At 37.3% G+C, this 21,046-nt stretch overlaps 1 protein-coding gene and 1 non-coding gene across 2 annotated transcripts; both read left to right on the top strand.

Moving 5' to 3' along the window:
• TRNAP-AGG lies at nucleotides 736–807 on the top strand. The gene has a single exon. It is a non-coding gene; the product is annotated as a tRNA-Pro (tRNA).
• On the top strand, nucleotides 2,881–4,435 carry LOC109845584 (embryo-specific protein ATS3A-like). Its single transcript, XM_020414856.1, has 3 exons — nucleotides 2,881–3,077; nucleotides 3,171–3,281; nucleotides 3,881–4,435. The coding sequence occupies exons 1-3, from the start codon at nucleotides 2,943–2,945 to the stop codon at nucleotides 4,196–4,198; spliced, it is 564 nt and encodes a 187-aa protein (XP_020270445.1). The 5' UTR covers nucleotides 2,881–2,942; the 3' UTR covers nucleotides 4,199–4,435.

Genomic DNA, 21,046 nt, shown 5'->3' with positions numbered 1-21,046 from the left:
TGTTCATCTTCTTCCAAACCTTATCCTCCATGTCTTCGGGTTTCTCTTGTAACTCAAGAGTCTCCTCCAAAGTTTGTGCATGCAAGGCATCCATCACCTGACACCTCCACAATCCGAAATTGATCTTGTCGTCGAACTTATTGAACATCAATCTTTGTATTATTGATGCTTAGACTCTGTATCGCCTTTGAAAGAGATGATTCCGATGTGCTTATTTTACTCATGTTGTCGATCTAACTCTTCAAATAGGAATCATTCAGGGAATCCTTCAAACAAGCTCCAAGCCTAACCTATAGCTCTGATACCACTTGTTGTGTGCTGCTGAAATTTCCGCTGCGCACAACGTTTACTTCATGGATTCGGAGATTGTCTTTAGTGGATTCCGAGGCTACTCTTCCGCGCTGCGTCAAAATGTTGTGTCGTTTGAGGTTTAATTAAGTGATGATATGTATACATATAACAGTAACACTCGGTGCATTTACTTTTATGACACGAGTAAATCGAACTAGAGTGATGTTGTTAGCTGCTCCTTTGGCTTCAGCCAATTTCATGAATGTTCTTTGTATGATATCTCGAAATTGGTTACCAGAAGAAATTTGCTGAGGGAGAATGTGGATTGTAGCGTGCATTCAGATAGTTATTGTTTTGGCAGGGACGCAAAGTTTGTAGCTATTTTGGGTTATCATGTTTTTCTGGTCAAATCATTTTAAATTTGCAAATAAATTGATCGTACAAGGGCATTTGGTCTAGTGGTATGATTCTCGCTTAGGGTGCGAGAGGTCCCGAGTTCAATTCTCGGAATGCCCCGAGGATTTATTTTTTTGGGTCTGTTTTCTTTTATTTCATTGTTGGTCGGCCTCATTTCTTGTTGCTTAGATACATCAAGAGTCACATACAATTAATGACTTGGCCCACACAAATTTATAGGGTCGTCAGAAGTAATATCTGAGTTACCTGGTTCACTAGCATGACGTACGTAAATTAAATCGAAAAATTGCCGTTAAGATTCTAAAATCATTATAACCTCTCTTGAATCATATAATTTATTAGACCCTTATTTAAAAAAAAATGTAATTTAGACGATGTCATATAATTTAGTCGTTAACTATCGAAGAGTTTGGAGGTGTTTCTGATTATGAGGAAGATGCAGTTGTTAGGTTTTACACTGCGTTTGAGAGTTCATTAGGGGAAGGAAAAGGAAATGTAAAATAGGGAAAGGAAAGATAAAGAAAAGGAGGGCAAATATAATATTTTGTTTGGGAGTTTAGTAGGGGAAGTGGGGAGAAACTTAGTTCATCATGCACTAGGAAGGTCTAACTAAGTGAAAGGAAGGGGAAACGATGATTTTATTATCAAGTACGAGCAACTGATCTCATAGTGATAGATAGTCAAATATTAAATAAAATATGTTTACTTTCACTACCCTCCTCTACACCCCAATTTGGAGGGGAACAAAACCACAAAATTTTTTTATGAAAATTTTACTTCCCTTACCCTCCCTTACTTTCCTTAAAAAAAATTAAAAAGCTCCCAAACGGAGTTACCCTTGGTTACGCCCTCATCCAAACGCACTGTTAGGTGAAACAGGATGTGAGTTAAAACCTATTACCAAGTGGGCAGGTGTTTATTATAAATGAGGGTATAACTGGAATTTCATCTCAGACGTACCGTTCGATTCCCCCTCCCACGTTCACCGGATATTGTTAGAGTTAATGGTGGTTAGTAAAACGGTAAAACCTGGGTTTTACTTGGTTGGGGTTGAGGTCCTGTTGATGATCAGTTCTCTTCGGGGGAGTGGGTAGATGATAATAATCTCGTGACGTCTCTGCCCAATTAAGGATTGGAAGGTGCTACAGTCACACCCCCAACCACACTCCTCTTTCGTTACAGTGCACTGGGGCCCACATGAGATTTTTTTAAAAATTCTCATGTGGGCCCCAGTGCACTGTAGCGAGAGAGGAGTATAGTTGAAGGTGTGGTTGAGGGGGTATGCCTCTAGCATTTTCCTTAAGGATTCTGAAGTTCTCCGGTGCACGAGATGTTTGCATTACAGTGTAAACCTGTCCGTAAAAAAGTATTTTTAACATCTTAATAGTTAATACTAATATGAATAGATACTTACAATAATCTTGCCAAGAATGATATAAAATATCTTCCTATTAGAAAGCGAGCAAAATTGACCTACACGGTACCGCGGTATTAGCTCAGGTGTTCGATTTAGAGGAAGGTCGAAAAAAGTATTCACTGAGGGACTAATGAGCAATTACTAGAATTTGAGGGACTAATATTTCAAAATTAAGGGCTAGCAAGAGGGATGAAATTGCAAGAGTATCAAAAAAATAAAAATAAAATACCGATCCCCGAGTTTTCAGACAGTTGTATCCTCAGCGGGGGTGATAATTGTCATTATCATATATTTATAGCGCGGACAATTTTTCACTTCAGCTTCATTTAATTCTTTTATTATTAAAATCAATCTTTTTTTTATGAAAACCGATCCGATTTCTTGATTAGCAGCTTAATCACCTTCCTAATTAGTCGGGGTTGGCAATCCCGACTATTTAAGAGGATGTTAAACCCTAATAAGAAGCCTTAAACCCTAAAAATTAATGTCCTAAATAGTCGGGGTTGGCAACCCTGACTAATTAGGAAGATGATTAAGCTGCTAATCACGAAATCGGATCGGTTTTGGTAAATAAAAAAAAAGGATCGATTTCAATAATAAACAATTAAAATGGGTCTGAAGTGAAAAATTGTTATTATAGCGCGGAAGCTTCGTCAACTTACAGATGGAGCCAGATCATACGATTTACCCTAGTAATAAATCCCACTGCGATGGAAGTCCTTTTTTTTTAAGGCTATAAATTCCTGGGAGTTTGGGGAGCAGCCAAAAACCCCAACCAACCAAAGAGAGCTCGTGTCACGTTGGAGAGCCAAAAAGAATGGGTTTGACTTCCAAGATCACCACCACCATCGTCTTCACACTCTCACTCCTCTTCACGCTCTCATCTTCAGATTCTGTACCCGTTAACCCGAATCCGAAAGAGCTCCCATCCTTCAAGGTCCAGCGACCCCAGGTGAGCCCAATCATCGGTTTGTTCGATATCTTCTCTTGAAAATATACCAATAATTAAATTTGATCATTAAAAGGTATGATTTTTTTTTGGCAGTTGTTGTCGAGGGGATGCTCGTATACAGTGACGATAAAGACGAGCTGCTCTTCACCGAGATACACCAGGGATTATATTAGTATTGCTTTTGGGGATGTTTATCGCAACGAGGTATTTTTGAAATGATACTAGTCTTTCTAGATCGATGGCTTAGTTTTTGGGTTAATTAGATTTTGATGGATTAGCAAAATTTTTTTTGTTTGGCTAAATATCAGAAAATCCCTTTTAACTTGGACGATTACCTGATAACCGCTCATAACGTTTAAGATATCGGATCCCCCTTAGGGGATTATCAACAAACCCCGTGCTAAACTTTGAGATTTTATTGGAAAACCCACCTAACAGCCGTTTACCACAATTTTTCATATGAGTGTGGTAAAATTTGATAAGGGAGAAATAACATTGCTTGATCGTGAAAGAGTCCAAGACTCCAAACACTAATACAAGAACTAGGGGTGCCCAAGGACTTTGTCCTTGTATCAAAACTCTAAAATTGTAGGCGGAACCCCTTTTTATGGGTTAAATCTAGATTCTACGGTATCTATGTTTTCTAGATCCGCTTTGAATTTGCGGTTAGTGAGATTTGAGACTGTGACATAAGTTGTTCTGAAATCATGTCAAAGAACATTATCGCTACACAAAAATAGGATTGAGGGTTATAATTTTACGGAGAAGGTATGTTTGTAATTAACCCTTGACGATTGGACCAGGTATACGCGGCGAGGCTCGACGATCCATCGAGCGGCACATTCGAGCGATGCTCGACTGACACATTCAAGATTCAGGGGCCATGCGGGCACGGTGTATGCTACATCTACCTCCGCAGGCAGGGAAGGGACGGCTGGATGCCGGAATCTGTGACGATCACCGAAGTCGGCTATCACAGGACTAAAACATTCTACTACGGCACGCCTCTCCCGAATTCGGTCTGGTACGGGTTCAATAACTGCCACAAATTCGTCGCTGGCGATGCCGGAAATGTGGCTGAGGGTGCCGACGGTGGTCTTATTTCTCGGATGCAGATGTAGATGGATATTGCCGGAGCTTGGGGTTGTGTTGTTATGTTTTGTTGTTGTGAACTTGTGATCTGTGAGGTTGTATCATGAGTTTATGTTATTTTTCCTGTTAGATTGAGTGTAATCTAGCATGTTATATTGTTATTGTTGGATGTGTATTATTAGACTCTATTTTAAAAAAATGTAATTTAGACGATGTCATATAAGTTTGTCGTTAACTATTGAAGAGTTTGGAGGTGTTTCTGATTATGAGGAAGATGAAGTTGTTAGGTTTTACACTGCGTTTGAGAGTTCATTAGGGGAAGGAAAGAAAGAAAAGATAAAGAAGAGAAGGACAAAAATAATATTTTGTTTGGGAGTTTAGTAGGGGAAATGGAGAGAAACTTAGTTCATCATGTTAGGAAGGTCTAACTAAGTGAAAGGAATGGAAAATGATGATTTTATTATCAAATATGAGCAGTTGATCCATGGTGATAGATAGTCAAATATTAAATAAAATATGTTTACTTTCACTACCCTCCTCTACACCTCAATTTGGAGGGGAACAAAACCACAAAATTTTTATGAAAATTTTACTTCCCCTACCATCCGTTACTTTCCTTTAAAAAACTCCCAAACGGAGTTAAGTATTATTTTTCTCCCTTACCCTTGGTTACGCCCTCATCCAAGCACATTGTTAGGTTAAGCAGGTTGTGAGTTAAAACCTATTAGCAAGTGGGTAGGTGTTTATTATAAATAAGGGTTGTAGGCGCCAAAAATTGCCTGTAGGTCCTCGCACGGGGCTCGAGACAGAGAGAAGATGATGAACGTCGCTATCCGAGTTATAGAAGCTCATTTGACATCGACAAGCACATGAAGTGAGTCGATGAACCATGCGAAGCAACGAAACTTCAGAATAACGAAAACATGAACTGGTCGGGAGCTCCACACCGCTTACAAAAGACGAAGTGCTCTTCATATCCTATCAGATCCACATATGATCCAACTATAGGAGCTTGTAGATCTTCTTGTCGGCTTTCCTACACACTTTGAATCACGTAATTTTGAGTTCAGACGGCAAAGATACGGCGAAAACGGACAGAATACGCGAAACAATGCTCTAGGCCTCAGCGAGACACCCTCAGGTGTCTCGGCCAGGCCAAGACACCCACGAGTGTCCACACCCCCGAAAACCGATTTTTGGCAGTTTTAAGCTGTTTTTCGACGTTAACCACTTGGATTTGTTCCAACTGATCTGAATCTATCCAAGAATGTGATAAAAGTGGTTACAACTGAAGATAAGAGTGAATCGGTCGTTCTTATCCGAAAACAGAGGTCCCAAAGCCTATAAATACAGCCCTAGGGCCTTCATTTTTTCAGATCTAGAATTCTCGAGCGTCGGCGAAGCCCTGCTGAATTAAGGACTGAAGAGCCACGAATTTCAGAGAGGAGGAGGAGATATCAGCGAATTCTTCGGCATAAAGAAGAGGAGTTCGTCAGATCTGTAGCCCGGTTCTTTTTCTTAAGATTACCCCATTGCGGTGATCTCGAGAAGAGTGGTTATCTCGCTGTTGTCGAGATAATTGCTTCGGTTTCTTGATTCCTTCATGAATCAACGAAACTCCGGATTAGATCTAATCGTTCGGTGGTCCATGGATAAACCCCAGCACAAGCAAAGATCCCATGTAAGCAGCGGGTGATAAATGTTCGTTACGTTTGTTCGAAAGAAAGTTGTAATCTTTTGTTGAAAGTCTTATAAAAAGAATGTTTCTTTGAGTTTGTTGTAACGCCTAAAGTTATAATGAACTCATCAATGAAAATAATTTTCTCCCCAAACAAGCTGGCGACCACAGTGGGAGCCAACAGTCTCGTCACCGAGGTTGTCGTGCCGCAGCTGACGATCAAGATCTCCGTGGCTAAAGAGGTCGAATACGAGTTCGACCAACAGAAGTTTGAGGAGTACGTCTCCTCCTCCTCCTCCAGATCCGCCTCTCCTCGCAAGCGCAGGAAGGTCTCCTCCTCCCGGAAGATCCGCTGGTCTTCAGATCTGAAGACTTAAGAAGGCGATCTCCCCGCTACCGCTGCTGTAGTTGCACCTCGCAATGATCCGCTGGCGTCCAATGAAGCAAGATCTGCAGATCTGAACTCCTCTTCGATCAAGGGGTCGATTGCCGAAGGCGCGCCAACTTTATCAAAGAGGGCAAGTCAAAGGCAACGCCAACGCCTCGCGTGCTAATTCGTCAAGGCTTTGGATCAGGGGGACAGACTCCGTTATCAAGCGGATCTGGAGTTCAGAAAGCACCAAGTAGCTAAGCTATCGCCACAACAAGCATCGGGATCCTCCTCCCAACCTCCAATTAACAAATGTGTTCGTGTCAAACGAACCCGTTCTACTCTCGAGGAGCGCATCCAGAAGCATCACGCACTTCTTGCGCATGCCCAGATCCTTGTGCAAAAGGCACGAGAATTACAAAAGGAAGAAGGGGTCAAAAAGCCACCAAGATCTAAACATGTTTAGGTATCAAAGCCCAAGACAACGCCTAAAACTGCACCGAAGGCAGTTAAGGCGTATCTACCTGATCCCGCTCCTTCCGCTCCCGTACCTTCGGTGGAACCCTACGGCAGTGTAGATCTCTCCAGATTTAAAATTCTGTTGAGGGATCGTCTAGGTCCTTTACATGAAGATCGAGGCAAAACTCCTATTAAAGAACGCCTGGGCCCAGTGAATGAACCCCGAGCAACTCAACGAGCTGGGGGTCGCACATGCCCTCATGATAATATAAAGCCTTCTCATAAGGAGAAAACTCCAGTAATCGACTGCATCGGACTACGAGTCGAAGTCCAAGAGCCCGTTGAGGTCCCGCGCCCACAAAAGCGTGGCTCTAAACGCATGACTCTTGAGAACACCAACAAGGCAGCAAGTCCTCAGAAGGAAACGTGTTCGTCAGACGATCATGTTATACCTGAGAAGTCGTGCCAACACACGATAGATTGCTCCGGTCATCATGCTAATGAGTTGTATTATTAGGCTGGGGATACAAACAAATCTCGAAAGAGAAGTACCCGGGAGACGAACTTTCATTGTCCGTGTGTCAAACTGATCAGGGTAGTATTATCAGGATGTAGCTGCCCCAAGATTGCTCCACAGAGGGTCTCGGTATTCGAGAGGATCTACATTGAAGCATCGAAGCTCAAATCAAGGTGTTTCCGTAGAAAAAGATCAGCTGCGCAAGATGACAAACTCCTAGAAGTCACCATCAATATGGTCAATAAAGGGAAGTCAACACGAAGTTTTATTCCCCGTTATTTTTCGGACGTATCCCAACGTATAACTCGGTTACGCATGAGAACTACCTGGCGTAGGGATTTGTAGGATCCTGTTTTTGCTTATGTATACCAAGTGTAGGATCGTGACCCTTAAGAATAAAATGCGTTCTTATAAAATCTGTGGAAGCTTTACACTTAAACACTAGAGGGTGAGTTTACAAAGTAGATTATAAATTGTAAAGAAAGAATGGCAATCTCAAAAAATGAATATCACAAACATAAGCATGTATACTGGTTCCACCTTCCCGGTGTACATCCAGTCCCCAAGCAAATCCCGCTTGAGAGTTTCCACTATGATTTTGAAACCTTACAAAATCAAAAACAAACCTGACCAATTTGCAAGACCATGCAAATTGCAAACCTAATTAACAATACCATGACAATTGTTAAACCGACCTCTAGACCAAGAGATCAACCCCTCTCATAAACCGAGAGAACCTTTCTTTGAAGTAATATATAATTCCAATCCTATAAGCCTTGATGTGGATGTGAACGTGTAACAGTAGCTTATCAATCTTTTTAACTCTTTGAATATTACCTAAACAAGCTCTAAGAATGATAGGAACAAAGACAATATTAGAAACTCTCTTTTATAGAAAAATATATTGAAAAACTAAAAGTTTTGAGAGTTAATTTGCACAATATGTGAATCTTATAAGTGCAAAACTTGGTGCTTATTTTCTGATGTTTAAACCTATTTATAGCCTCTGAAATGACATAATTTTAAACCCAATTAATGTCCACAAAACGGCTATAAACAGTCACTTTTTTAAAACCTAAAATCTGAAAAAAAAATTGCATCTGTAGTCGACTACAAGTCATAGTAGTCGACTACACTGAGTCTAAACAGACTCTGTGAAGTCAGAAAATTGCTTAATAGTCAACTACAAGGCATAGTAGTCGACTACACTGTAAACTCACAGATTCTAGAATTCTAGTTTTAGTATTTTGGCTGTAACTTTCTCATCCGACCTCGGAATGAGGTGATTTAAGATTTGTTAGAAATCTGTTGAAGAGACCTACAACTTTAATCTTTTAAGTTTTTCCAAATTCGAACTGCTATGGGGGTATAAATAAAATATTTTAAGACATACTCAATATCTATAAACTCTAATGACTATAACATAGGGGATTTCTATTGTTAACCAACACACAAAGCATGTGTTAGTGTGTTCTAACACTATGTGTGTGCATGTGTGTGAGTGATCAAGGCTTGTACAAATTTCTAAGCAAAAAAATGTAAAATTACATTTTAACAATAAAGTATATCTTTTTTTTTTCTTTGCTTCATTTTGCCTTGAACTCATCTATGTCTTGAGTATCTCTTTGAATATAATTTTTGACATAGCTCTGATACTGCAAAACAAATGTTAGCACATAATACACACAACATATAATATTTGTTATCATCAAAATAAACTAATCTTGAGGTCAAGATTCCTAACATTCTTCCCCTTTTTGATGATGACAAATATATGTTATTAAGATATAAAATTTTTAATCCCCCTGTATAAAATCATTAAATAAAATCTTTTACTCCTCCTGCATCAAATCATTAGTAAAAAATTTAAAATTTTCTATATAACTCCCTTTTGTCATTAGCAAAAAGCAATAAACATAATTCTAGCTAAAATTTTCTTTTCCCGGATACCTTAATAAAAATATTAAGTACTTTGGTACCCTTTTATATTTTATCATTAGGATTAGCCCTTAGGAATCCAAATCTACTTGGAATTTGGTTTCCATTTATTAACATAAGTATAATTCTTTGAATTGCAAACTTCATACATATAAGATGAAATATAATCATTCCTATCATGAATATTCAAATTCTTAGGAATCCATATATACTTATTTTGTGTAGCATGAATATTCTTATTATTATTCTTCAAAACATAATCATGCTTTGTAAAATACTTAGGAACAAATCCAATGCCAAAATAATTGTTTGAAGATTTTTGAAATGAGAGCAAATTATTCAAATTCTCTTTACTTTTATTGAATTTACTAACATTCAAACATATATCATCATATTTTAATTTAATAGAAGAAATATCTTTATCTAAAACATTAATGTGAATTTTTAAATCATTGCATTCTGATTTTAGATAAACATTCTCATTAGTCAAAATATAATTTTCTTTAAGAAATGATTATTTTCCTCTTTCAATTCAATTACTTGAGAATTAGAAATAGTAGAAGAATTAAAATCAGAAATTTCTTCAAGTAATCTTTTATTTTCACCTTTAAGAAAATTATGTGAAGCCTTTAATCTAAAAAATATTTCATATAATTCATTGAAAGCATCTAAAATCTCTTCATTATCACTTACTTCATCTTGTGCCATAATACACATATGGGCTCTTTCATTTTATTCGATTTCTTCATCCGAAGACGAATCATCACTATCATCCCATGTAGCCGCTAAAGCCTTCCTTTTCTTGTTGAATTTTGTAGACTTTGACTTTGATTTTAGAAGAAGACGATCATTCTTCATATGTCCTGGCTTATTACAACCATAACAAATAAAATTATTGTTAGTATCTATAACTTTACTTGTACCTTCATGAGTTACCTCGAGTGTGTGCCAAATATCATATGCGGATGTGGCCGTTGACACCCTATTGAACTCATTCTTGTCAAGAGCACAAAATAAGACATTCATTGCTTTAGAATCCAAGTTTGCATTGTTCCTTTGAGATGTAGTTGTTAGACCCTAGAGGGGGGGTGATTAGGGTCTTATGCTAATCTAATCCGATTAAATGCCAATTAAAATTAATTAATACGTTATCCTAGCAAGTATAAAATACAACAAGATACGTAAGCTAGGATAAGCAAAATGAACAAATGATTATATCCTATCAATGAGATATTACAAAAATATGAGCAAGGATATATGAACTAACACAAGGGTAAAATAAACAATCTACACAAGTGATAGGGTAATATGATGAGCAATACACAAAGGCGATATAAGATATGAAAACAAGAATAAGAACGCCAATGCAATCACAAACAAAACGATATGTTTACGAGGTTCGGTCCCCACGACCTACGTCCCCGCTCCTCACCTCGAGGAGATCTCCACTATCACAACCGGGTTTTCTACGTTCACCCGAATAACGTCTACACCTCACACTCGGTTTTCTAGCTAACCGAAAACTTTACAATCAACACTCTTGCAATCACACTCTACACCCACTAAGTGTTGGAACTAGACGTGTCTCCCTCAAGTGTTAGGAATTACAACCTCTCGTCACCTACCCCACTCCTCTTGGGACGATCCCCGACTCTCGCCACACACTTCTCTCTTGGTGTACAAGTGTATTACAAAGTGTATCCTCACAATTAAGCACAAGATAAATCAATTGATTGTTCTCTAAACAAGGTGAGAACTCAATTAAGCACAACTCTTAGTCACAAACCCACAACCCCAAATTATACTATGAATGTAAATACAATAAGCTCAATAGGTTGTGTGTGAACAAAGAGATAATAAAATCAACTAAACTCAATATGAACACTAGCTTAATAAAAAGATAATCAAACAATATAAAATATGAAGCTAGATTGAGTTTAGAAAACTTCTCAATAGATCAAGAGTGGAAGGAGAAGAGTTGGATGCTCAAACACCAATAGATGATCTCCTCAAGCTCTTGTGGAAGTGATTCACAAAACCAAAACACTCAAATGCTTAAAAGCTTATAAACACACTTAAACCAAACATAAACCCTTGATTAAAACTTTCTTAAACTTGTTTTTAAAACTCTCTTAATCAACTTGAAAAGACATCAGCAATGGGGTATATATACCCACTCAAAGCTCAGCCAAAAACCCCAAAACGAAATGACCAAAAACCCCAGCAAACAGCTCAGAGAAAGAGCCGTTAAAAAGCAACGGCTATATTGTCGGTCGACCGAAAATTCCGTCGGTCGACCGATGGAAAAATTCGGTCGACCGATGGAAAGTTCGGTCGACCGTTATCCAGGTCGAAAACAGGAAATCAAGCAAACACTTATCCGGTCGACCGGTGCGGTCGACCGATGGAGCTTTTCGGTCGACCGGACCGGTCGACCGACCAACTCTCTGGACCATGCTGACGAAAAAACAAACGAGCGGTCGACCGGTGCGGTCGACCGAAAACAGACATTTCAAAACCTGATTTTAAAGCTGACTTTTAAGACTTTGGAAAAATGTTAAAAATAACAAATGAAGTCCAAAAATTATGAAACTTTGGAAAATGTATATAAACATGTAAATGAACATGTTACAAAAAGAATTTTCCAAATTGCATTTCCCATTTGTGAAAAATCATCATTTTGCAAAATAGTTCAAAAACATGAAAACCTGAAAATTGATATTTTGATATTTTGACTTAAACAACATTTTGAAACCTTATGAAATGATTGTATAGACTTGATAAAAGATATAACATGTTGTTATGAAGTCTATAATCTAGAAATACAATATTTTCATAAATTTGCATATTCTATGCAATATATTCAAAACACTAAATATGATTTCATTAAATATAAGCTTGTTAAAGGGAAAATCATATATAGGCATATAAACATGAAACAAAATAGTATTTTCCAATTCTATTCATTTGTTTCATAGTAAAACTTGAAAACTATCAAACCAAAACATATATGTATATATATAACTATATATATACAAAATCCAAAACGTGTATGTGCGTATATGATTGAGCTTAAAGTACTAACACACATAATATAAATTCCTAAACTAAATTACCCAAGCAATGATCTTGATCTTCAATAAGCTTGACTTGGTAATCTCGCGGATGAAGCTTGAACTTGGATCTTGAACTTTGAATAGCAAGGCTTCACCGTTATTCCGCCAACCTCCATTGGATATGATCGTTGAAGCTCTATTCCATCCATCCTCCAACTACGTTGTTTGTCTACAATAAATACGAAAACACAAATACTAGACAAACAACATTAGTGGTAAATTGTTTGTTAAACATCATCAAAACAAGAAGGCCAACAATCTCCCCCTTTTTGATGATGACAAACAATTTACAAAAAGGAATATATGCATGAAAGGAAGTGTATATATAAAAGATAATACACATGCATATAAATGTATACTCACAATATTTCTCCCCCTTTGACAACATCAAAAAGGGGACAAAAGAATTAAGAGAGCGAAAGCTCCCCCTACAAATAAGCATGGGTGAGTATGAAGCAAGTATAGGGATTGCTCCCCCTATCAAAATGCCATATGGAATATATGAAATGAATATCATGGCAAACATATGTGAGCAAGCATAAATGAGAAATATGCTAAACACCACTCACATACAAAAAGACAATATGAGAACATATATAAATATATCAAGGTGAAAAATAGTGTCTCATATCAAAGAACATAAAAACCATGTATAAAGATAGATTTATGAAATCAAAAGAAAAGAAAAACATGAGAACCATGAAAAAAGTTTTCAAGTGAAAACAAATCACTCAAATGAAATCATAAATCAAGATTTGAGTCCAAAAACAATGTTTGATCAAAAAGAAAAATTTTCTTTACATAACTTGATCAAACCACTCATAGAATACATTATAAAGCACGAATAGATGATCCATTAGCACAAACACATAAATATCATCATATAAGTGAATTATAATGAATTCAAAAGCAACAAATCAAAACACAATTTTTAAGAGAGGCAACAATTATATCAAGCTCTTGAGCTTGTTCCAACCCATATAATCATTTTAGCATCCGGTAAACATGATTCGGGAATAAACACCCAATAAATCCGGAGGGTTATATAAACACAAACCTCTCATCAAAATCAAGACTAATAATTATGAAAACAAAAGATTTGATAAAAGAAAAATTTGTTTTCATAACCAAAAGATCTTAAAACATAATTTTCAAAACCAAGACAAAAAAAAAAAAAAACACTAAAGTTCTTGGTTTAAAATCAAATTTGTTTTGGTACCCAAGTATTCTTGGTACCAAAAGATTTAGGGACATGACCCCTATCAATGAAGCTCAAAGCCCTAGGGTTATGAACCCTCTTAGGCGCATGTGGTGCACGAACACGGTCATAACAATAATCACTCAAATGACCCTTCCGATTGCAATTTGTGCAATGAAAAGGTTGAAATAATTTGCGTTGACCGAATGGTTGTGCACGGAAAACATTAGAAACATTTGCAAACATGGATGGTCTTTTAAAATTTAGGCACATATGCACTTTTAGAAGTAGAACATAAGTAGTCATTTATAAAAGAAGCAGTGTTATTTTGTATGTTCTTTACTTCTAACATGGCATTATCTCTTTCATGAGTTAAACTAGCAACGTTTGAAGTTAAAGAAACATGATCCAATTTTAATTTTTCATTGTTTTCTTTAAGGATCACATTTTCATTAGAAATAGTTTCAAACTTAGATGCTAACAACTCATGATCGGATTTCAAAATTTCATGCTTGCTTTGTAAATTAATGAAATCATTTTGCAATTTGTTAAAGGCATGTAATAATTTTTCACTAGCACAAGCAAGTTCATCATTAGGTAAATCATTAATAGATTTGAACTCGCAAACCTCACTAGGGCTATCGCCTAGTGGCCGTGTGCATGATGCTCCACATGAACTTGAAGCGGGATCCTCCAAAGCTTGTCGGATCGCCTCCAAGTCTCCTTGATGTGCTTCTATAAATATCCATAAGGTGTAAGCACTATCAAAATGAACAAACTTGTTAGACATAGATGAGTTAAAAGCATTTAACAAATATTCTAACAAAATGTTGTTCATAGTAAACATGCGATGATCATTTTTATTCCACTTGGATTTCTCCAAAGTGGGTGCAATATAAGCATCATCAATAATTCCCCATAAATCAATATTTTTAGATTGCACAAAAATTTTAAATCTAGAAGCCCATTGTGCATAGGAAAAATTAATGAATTTAGGAGCAACATTGGATTTATAGCCTAAACAAAATACATTCATATTCAAGATATATATATGAACATATGCAAGCAAGACAAATGCAATCATAACAAGATTAGCACAAATAGATAACTTGGATCTTTAACTCAAGGCGATTAGACCTTAAATCAAAGAGCACCAAGCTCTGATACCAATTGTTAGACCCTAGAGGGGGGGTGATTAGGGTCTTATGCTAATCTAATCCGATTAAATGCCAATTAAAACTAATTAATAAGTTATCCTAGCAAGTATAAAATACAACAAGATACGTAAGCTAGGATAAGCAATATGAACAAATGAATATATCCTATCAATGAGATATTACAAATATATGAGCAAGGATATATGAACTAACACAAGGGTAAAATAAACAATCTACACAAGTGATAGGGTAATATGATGAGCAATACACAAAGGCGATATAAGATATGAAAACAAGAATAAGAACGCCAATGCAATCACAAACAAAACGATATGTTTACGAGGTTCGGTCCCCACGACCTACGTCCCCGCTCCTCACCTCGAGGAGATCTCCACTATCACAACCGGGTTTTCTACGTTCACCCGAATAACGTTTACACCTCACACTCGGTTTTCTAGCTAACCGAAAACTTTACAATCAACACTCTTGCAATCACACTCTACACCCACTAAGTGTTGGAACTAGACGTGTCTCCCTCAAGTGTTAGGAATTACAACCTCTCGTCACCTACCCCACTCCTCTTGGGACGATCCCCGACTCTCGCCACACACTTCTCTCTTGGTGTACAAGTGTATTACAAAGTGTATCCTCACAATTAAGGCTCAATACAAAGTGTTTGTTCTCTACAATGGATGAGAACGAATTGTAAGCTCACTCTCTAAGATACACAATCTCACAACCCAATTATACTATGAATGTAAATACAATAAGCTCAATAGGTTGTGTGTGAACAAAGAGATAATAAAATCAACTAAACTCAATATGAACACTAGCTTAATAAAAAGATAATCAAACAATATAAAATATGAAGCTAGATTGAGTTTAGAAAACTTCTCAATAGATCAAGAGTGGAAGGAGAAGAGTTGGATGCTCAAACACCAATAGATGATCTCCTCAAGCTCTTGTGGAAGTGATTCACAAAACCAAAACACTCAAATGCTTAAAAGCTTATAAACACACTTAAACCAAACATAAACCCTTGATTAAAACTTTCTTAAACTTGTTTTTAAACTCTCTTAGATTGCTGAAAAGAGAAGAGGAAATATCAGCAAAAACCCCAAAACAGAAAGACCAAAATGCCCCAGAAGAGTCAGCTCAGAAATAGCCGTTAGAAGTCCAACGGTCATATTGTCGGTCGACCGAAAATCCCGTCGGTCGACCGATGAGAGCAAAAACACGAAGAAAACGTTCTGGACCATCGTCGGTCGACCGGAAATTCTGTCGGTCGACCGATTTGAGCTCTCGGTCGACCGGACCGGTCGACCGACGATTCTCTGGAAAAATACTGACGAATGGTCAATTGACCGGTCGACCGTACCGGTCGACCGAAAACAGACATTTCAGAAAACAAAGCTGATTTTAAAACACTGTTTAAAAATATCAAATAAATTCAGAAAAATGTAAAACTTTGGGGAATGATTGTAGACATGATAATAAACATGCTACAGCGACTGGTTATCTAAAAAGACTTCCCAAATGAGAAATACCATCATTTTACAAACTAGTCCAAAACATGAAAATATGAGATACTTGAATTTTGATGTTTTGACATAAACCAACTTTTGAAACTTTGTGAAATGTTTTTGTAGACTTAGTAAAGCATGTATAAACTGATATTAAAGTCTACAAACTAAGAATACAATATTTTCACAAATACAATAGAAAATGAAACCTATGAGTATGTATATGAAAATATATTTGTTTCATATCTATGTAGATAAACCAAATCACAATAATAAATATGAAACATGTAATTTCATATTTATAAACATGAAAACCAAAACTTGTGTTGTATATATATGTGATTACATATATATACAAGGAAACTAATAAAATGTGTGTGTATAGATAATTGAGCTTAGAGTATATAACACACATAATATAAATCCTAAACTAAATTACCCAAGCTAGATCTTGATCTTCAATAAGCTCTTCACACTTGCGGATGAAGCTGAACTTGATCTTTAACTTGAATTGTATGTTGCTTCACTCCACAATTCCGCCAACCTCCATTTGATATCGTCGTTATGGCGCAATCCATCCATCCTCCAACGTATTGTTTGCCTAGAATCAATATAAAACACAAGCACTAGACAAACAATATTAGATGTAAATTGTTTGTAAATCATCATCAAAATAAGAAGGCCAACAGTAGTCCATTCCGTAAAAAGAGTGGTTGGCTTATCATATTTTGTTTCCACAATGTTCCAAAGTTCGTAGCCAATTGCTTAAAGATAGATCTTCATCTGACACTTCCAATAGTTGTAATTTAGTCCATCAAACATTGGTGGATGATTTGTAGAATGTCCTTCTTTGAATTATAATGTATTTGTTGATGTCATCTTTTACCTTGCTCTGATACCAATTGTAGGGTCCTGTTTTTGCTTATGTATACCAAGTGTAGGATCGTGATCCTTAAGAATAGAGTGCGTTCTTATAAAATCTGTGGAAGCTTTACACTTAAACACTAGAGGGTGAGTTTGCAAAGTAGATTATAAATTGTAAAGAAAGAATGGCAATCTCAGAAAATGAACATCACAAACACAAGCATGTATACTGGTTCCACCTCCCCGGTGTACATCGAATCCTCAAGCAAATCCCGCTTGAGAGTTTCCACTATGATTTTTAAACCTTACAAAATCAAAAGCAAACCTGACCAATTTGCAAGACCATGCAAATTACAAACCCAATTGACAATACCATGCTAATTGTTAAACAGACCTCTAGACCAAGAGATCAACCCCTCTCATAAACCGAGAGAACCTTTCTTTGAAGCAATATACAATTCCAATCCTATAAGCCTTGATGTGGATGTGAACGTGTAACAGTGGCTTATCAATCTTTTTAACTCTCTGAATATTACCTAAACAAGCTCTAAGAATGATAGGAACAAAGGAAATATCAGAAGCTCTTTTTTATAGAAAAACATATTGAAAAACTAAAAGTTTTGAGAGTTAATTTGCACAATATGTGAATCTTATAAGTGCAAAACTTGGCATATTGAAAAACTAAAAGTTTTGAGAGTTAATTTGCACAATATGTGAATCTTATAAGTGCAAAACTTGGTGCTTATTTTCTGATGTTTAAACTTGCACAATATGTGAATCTTATAAGTGCAAAACTTGGTGCTTATTTTCTGATGTTTAAACCTATTTATAACCTTTGAAATGACATAATTTTAAACCCAATTAACGTCCACAAAACGACTATAAACAGTCACTTTTTTAAAACCTAAAATCTAAAAAAAATTGCATCTGTAGTCGACTGCAAGTGATAGTAGTCGACTACACTGAGTCTAAATAGACTCTGTAAAGTCAAAAAATTGTTTAGTAGTCGACTACAAGGCATAGTAGTCGACTACACTGTAAACTCACAGATTCTGGAATTCTGGTTTTAGTATTTTGGTTGTAACTTTCTCATCCGACCTCAGAATGAGGTGATTTAAGATTTGTTGGAAAGCTGTTGAAGAGACCTACAACTTTGACCTGTTTTTCCAAATTCTAACTGCTATGGGGTATAAATAAAATATTTTAAGACTTACTCAATATCTATAAACTCTAATGGCTAACATAAGTGATTTTTATTATTAACCAACACACAAAGCATGTGTTAGTGTGTTCTAACACTATGTGTATACTTGTGTGTGAGTGATCAAGGCTTGTACAAATTTCTAAGCAAAGAAAATATAAAATTACATTTTGACAATAAAATATATCTTCTTCTTTGCTTCATTTTACCTTGAACTCATCTATGTCTTGAGTATCTATTTGAATATAATTTTTGATATAGCTCTGATACTGCAAAACAAATGTTAGCACATAATATACACAACATATAATATTTGTTATCATCAAAATAAACTAATCTTGGGGGTCAAGATTCCTAACAAGATTATCAAAGAATACAGAAGAGATTATCCTCAGATAATGAAGTGTCAGATGCCAACTCTGCAGACGCTTTTGATAATACGGTATCCAGCACAGGTTAATCTCGCGAGGCACTTATGATTAACACCGAACAAATGGCCAAAATCATTGAGGATGCTTTGGCCAAACAAAAAGAGAACTTTAAGTTCAAAATAGAAATGACTATGCTGCGAATGAGGGAAGAGCATGACCAACAGATTCGAGCTTTATCTAATCAGATTTGTGAACCTAGTCATCACAACAATGCCTACCGGGTAGGTGGCGATTCAGATATGGATGAACACCCTGATGCAGATAACCCTCCCGTTGACCAAAACGCTAGGGGTGGCCCCATTAAAGATAACGACGATAGGGGTAGTCCCATCGAAGATGACAATATTGAGGGTGGCCGCGTTGCTCCTCTCAGAAATCGTCCAAAGCATGATACAGATGAGGACGAAAAGATGAAGGATCTTGAGAGCAAAACTAATGCTTTGATGTCTGCTTGAGAGGTGAAGAAGACCGGTATTCCGTATCCTTACCCAAGAGAGTGGGAGTCGATCCCATATCCGGCGAAGTTCAACCTGATTAACTTCACGCCATTTGAAGGGAAGGGTTCACCCACTCAGCACCTGATCTACTTCAAGTCATACTTGGACATGATCTCTGGCAATGAAGCCCTGATGGTTCAGTCATTCATTGGCACCCTTCGCGGACCTGCTTTCGATTGGTACCACCGTCTCAAACCCGAAAGTATCAACAACTGGGAAGACCTGAAAAACATGTTCCTCGCTCACTTCTTTGGTGATGATGTCGAGGTGTCAATCAGGACACTCTTCGATGAGAAATAGGAATACGATAAGACGGTCGACGACTTCGTCAAGCGCTTCTGGAATAAGGCGATGAACTACCGACATCCGATCATAGAGAACTTCATCCTCCAAACATGTCACAATAATCTCTCTTTGGACGTGTTGGAAGTTATGGGAGTAGCACCATCCAACACCTGAAAAGAGTTGAAAGTGTGCGGAGAGCAGGTCGAGCGCTTCCTCAGAAGGAAGAAAGCCGAGAGAAGCCAACCGACGGCTAACCCTCCAAATTCAAGCTTCGTCTTCTGTGGTAAAGAGAAGGCCCCTACAGCAGCTGTTGATGTTAATCAGACGTCACAGCAGCAACCCCGGAGACAGGAAAAGACTTCGGGTCTGAAACTCCAAAAAGAGTACTCCTTCAAGGATGAAGATGTTCCAGCCATTTTCGAATCCCTCCTTGAAAACAACAAGATCAAGCTACCACATATCACAAATCAGGAGGAAGCTGACAATACTGCGGATCCAAAGTACTGTGCGTACCACAGGAGGATCCTTCATCCTACCAAGGCTTGCTTTGCTCTTAAAAATAGCATCCAAACCTTGGTTGAACCTGGCGTTATAACGCTAAATTAAGCCGAATAAAGACTCCGACAAGTATAAGAGTATAAACTGCTCCTTCCTACACTCCGAAGAGTATACGAGTATAAACTGCTTCTTCCTACACTCCGAAGAGTATACGAGTATAAACTACTTCTTGATCCTCCAATAGATGCATGAGGTTAAACTGCACCCTTCATACTTCAGTAGGTATATGAGTCGAAACTATTTTCTTTCTTTCACGGGAAGTTCCTGGAGAGTGTCATGCCTGGTATTCTTAAGGATAACCCGGTCATCCAACTAAGTACAATGTTAGACTCGGTTTCGCAAAAGAAAGCTGGGGGTGGATGTAACGGGAAGTTCCTGAAAGAATGCTATATTTTGTGTTCTTAGGGATAACCCGGTCGCTACAAAAAAGTGATGAATAAGAAACTCACATTGGGACTTTGAATGTCCAAAGGGTGAAACGTATCTCATTGTCGAAATCAAATTCACCAAACTCCAAGCACTCTTTTGCTAAGATGAGATTTGATCACTTCGTTGGATCGATCTTCCCTCACAAAAAAACTCCCACTGGTGTTTGATGATTCACAATCTTCCGCCACGAAATCCCTCACTGGTCAAATTAATTGATGGTGGGTCCACTAAAATTCTTCCTGGTTTAATCTACTCAAACTGCCGCTGTGTCTGTGCACTCAACACCCCCATTGTTAGAGTCCATATATAATGCTTGGAATTTTAGTCTGCTAATCGTTAATGATTATCAAACTCCTTCGAGTTAAGTATTTATCAATTAACACCAGGAACCCCCTTTGAGAGATTTGTATGAATCAACACTCCTACTATAATTTGTACTCCCACTCTCACTGTCCACTAGGTTAAACCTTCTTACAGTTAGGACCACGACCAAAGTCCCCTCTCGATTTCTTCCATGAACGAGAGGTCCACTTTCAAATTGATCGATCAAACCTATAAAAGTTAGGATTGTCTCAAATCCCCACTCAGTCAAACTTGTAAACAGCTAGGGCCAAAATCAGAATTCCCTTCGATAAACGAAAGGCTTTCACTCTTTC

This window comes from Asparagus officinalis, chromosome 6, assembly GCF_001876935.1.
Source record: "Asparagus officinalis chromosome 6, Aspof.V1, whole genome shotgun sequence".
NCBI lineage: Eukaryota > Viridiplantae > Streptophyta > Magnoliopsida > Asparagales > Asparagaceae > Asparagus > Asparagus officinalis.
The sequence above is the reverse complement of the archived record's forward strand: the minus strand, read 5'-3'. Positions and strand labels throughout refer to the sequence as shown.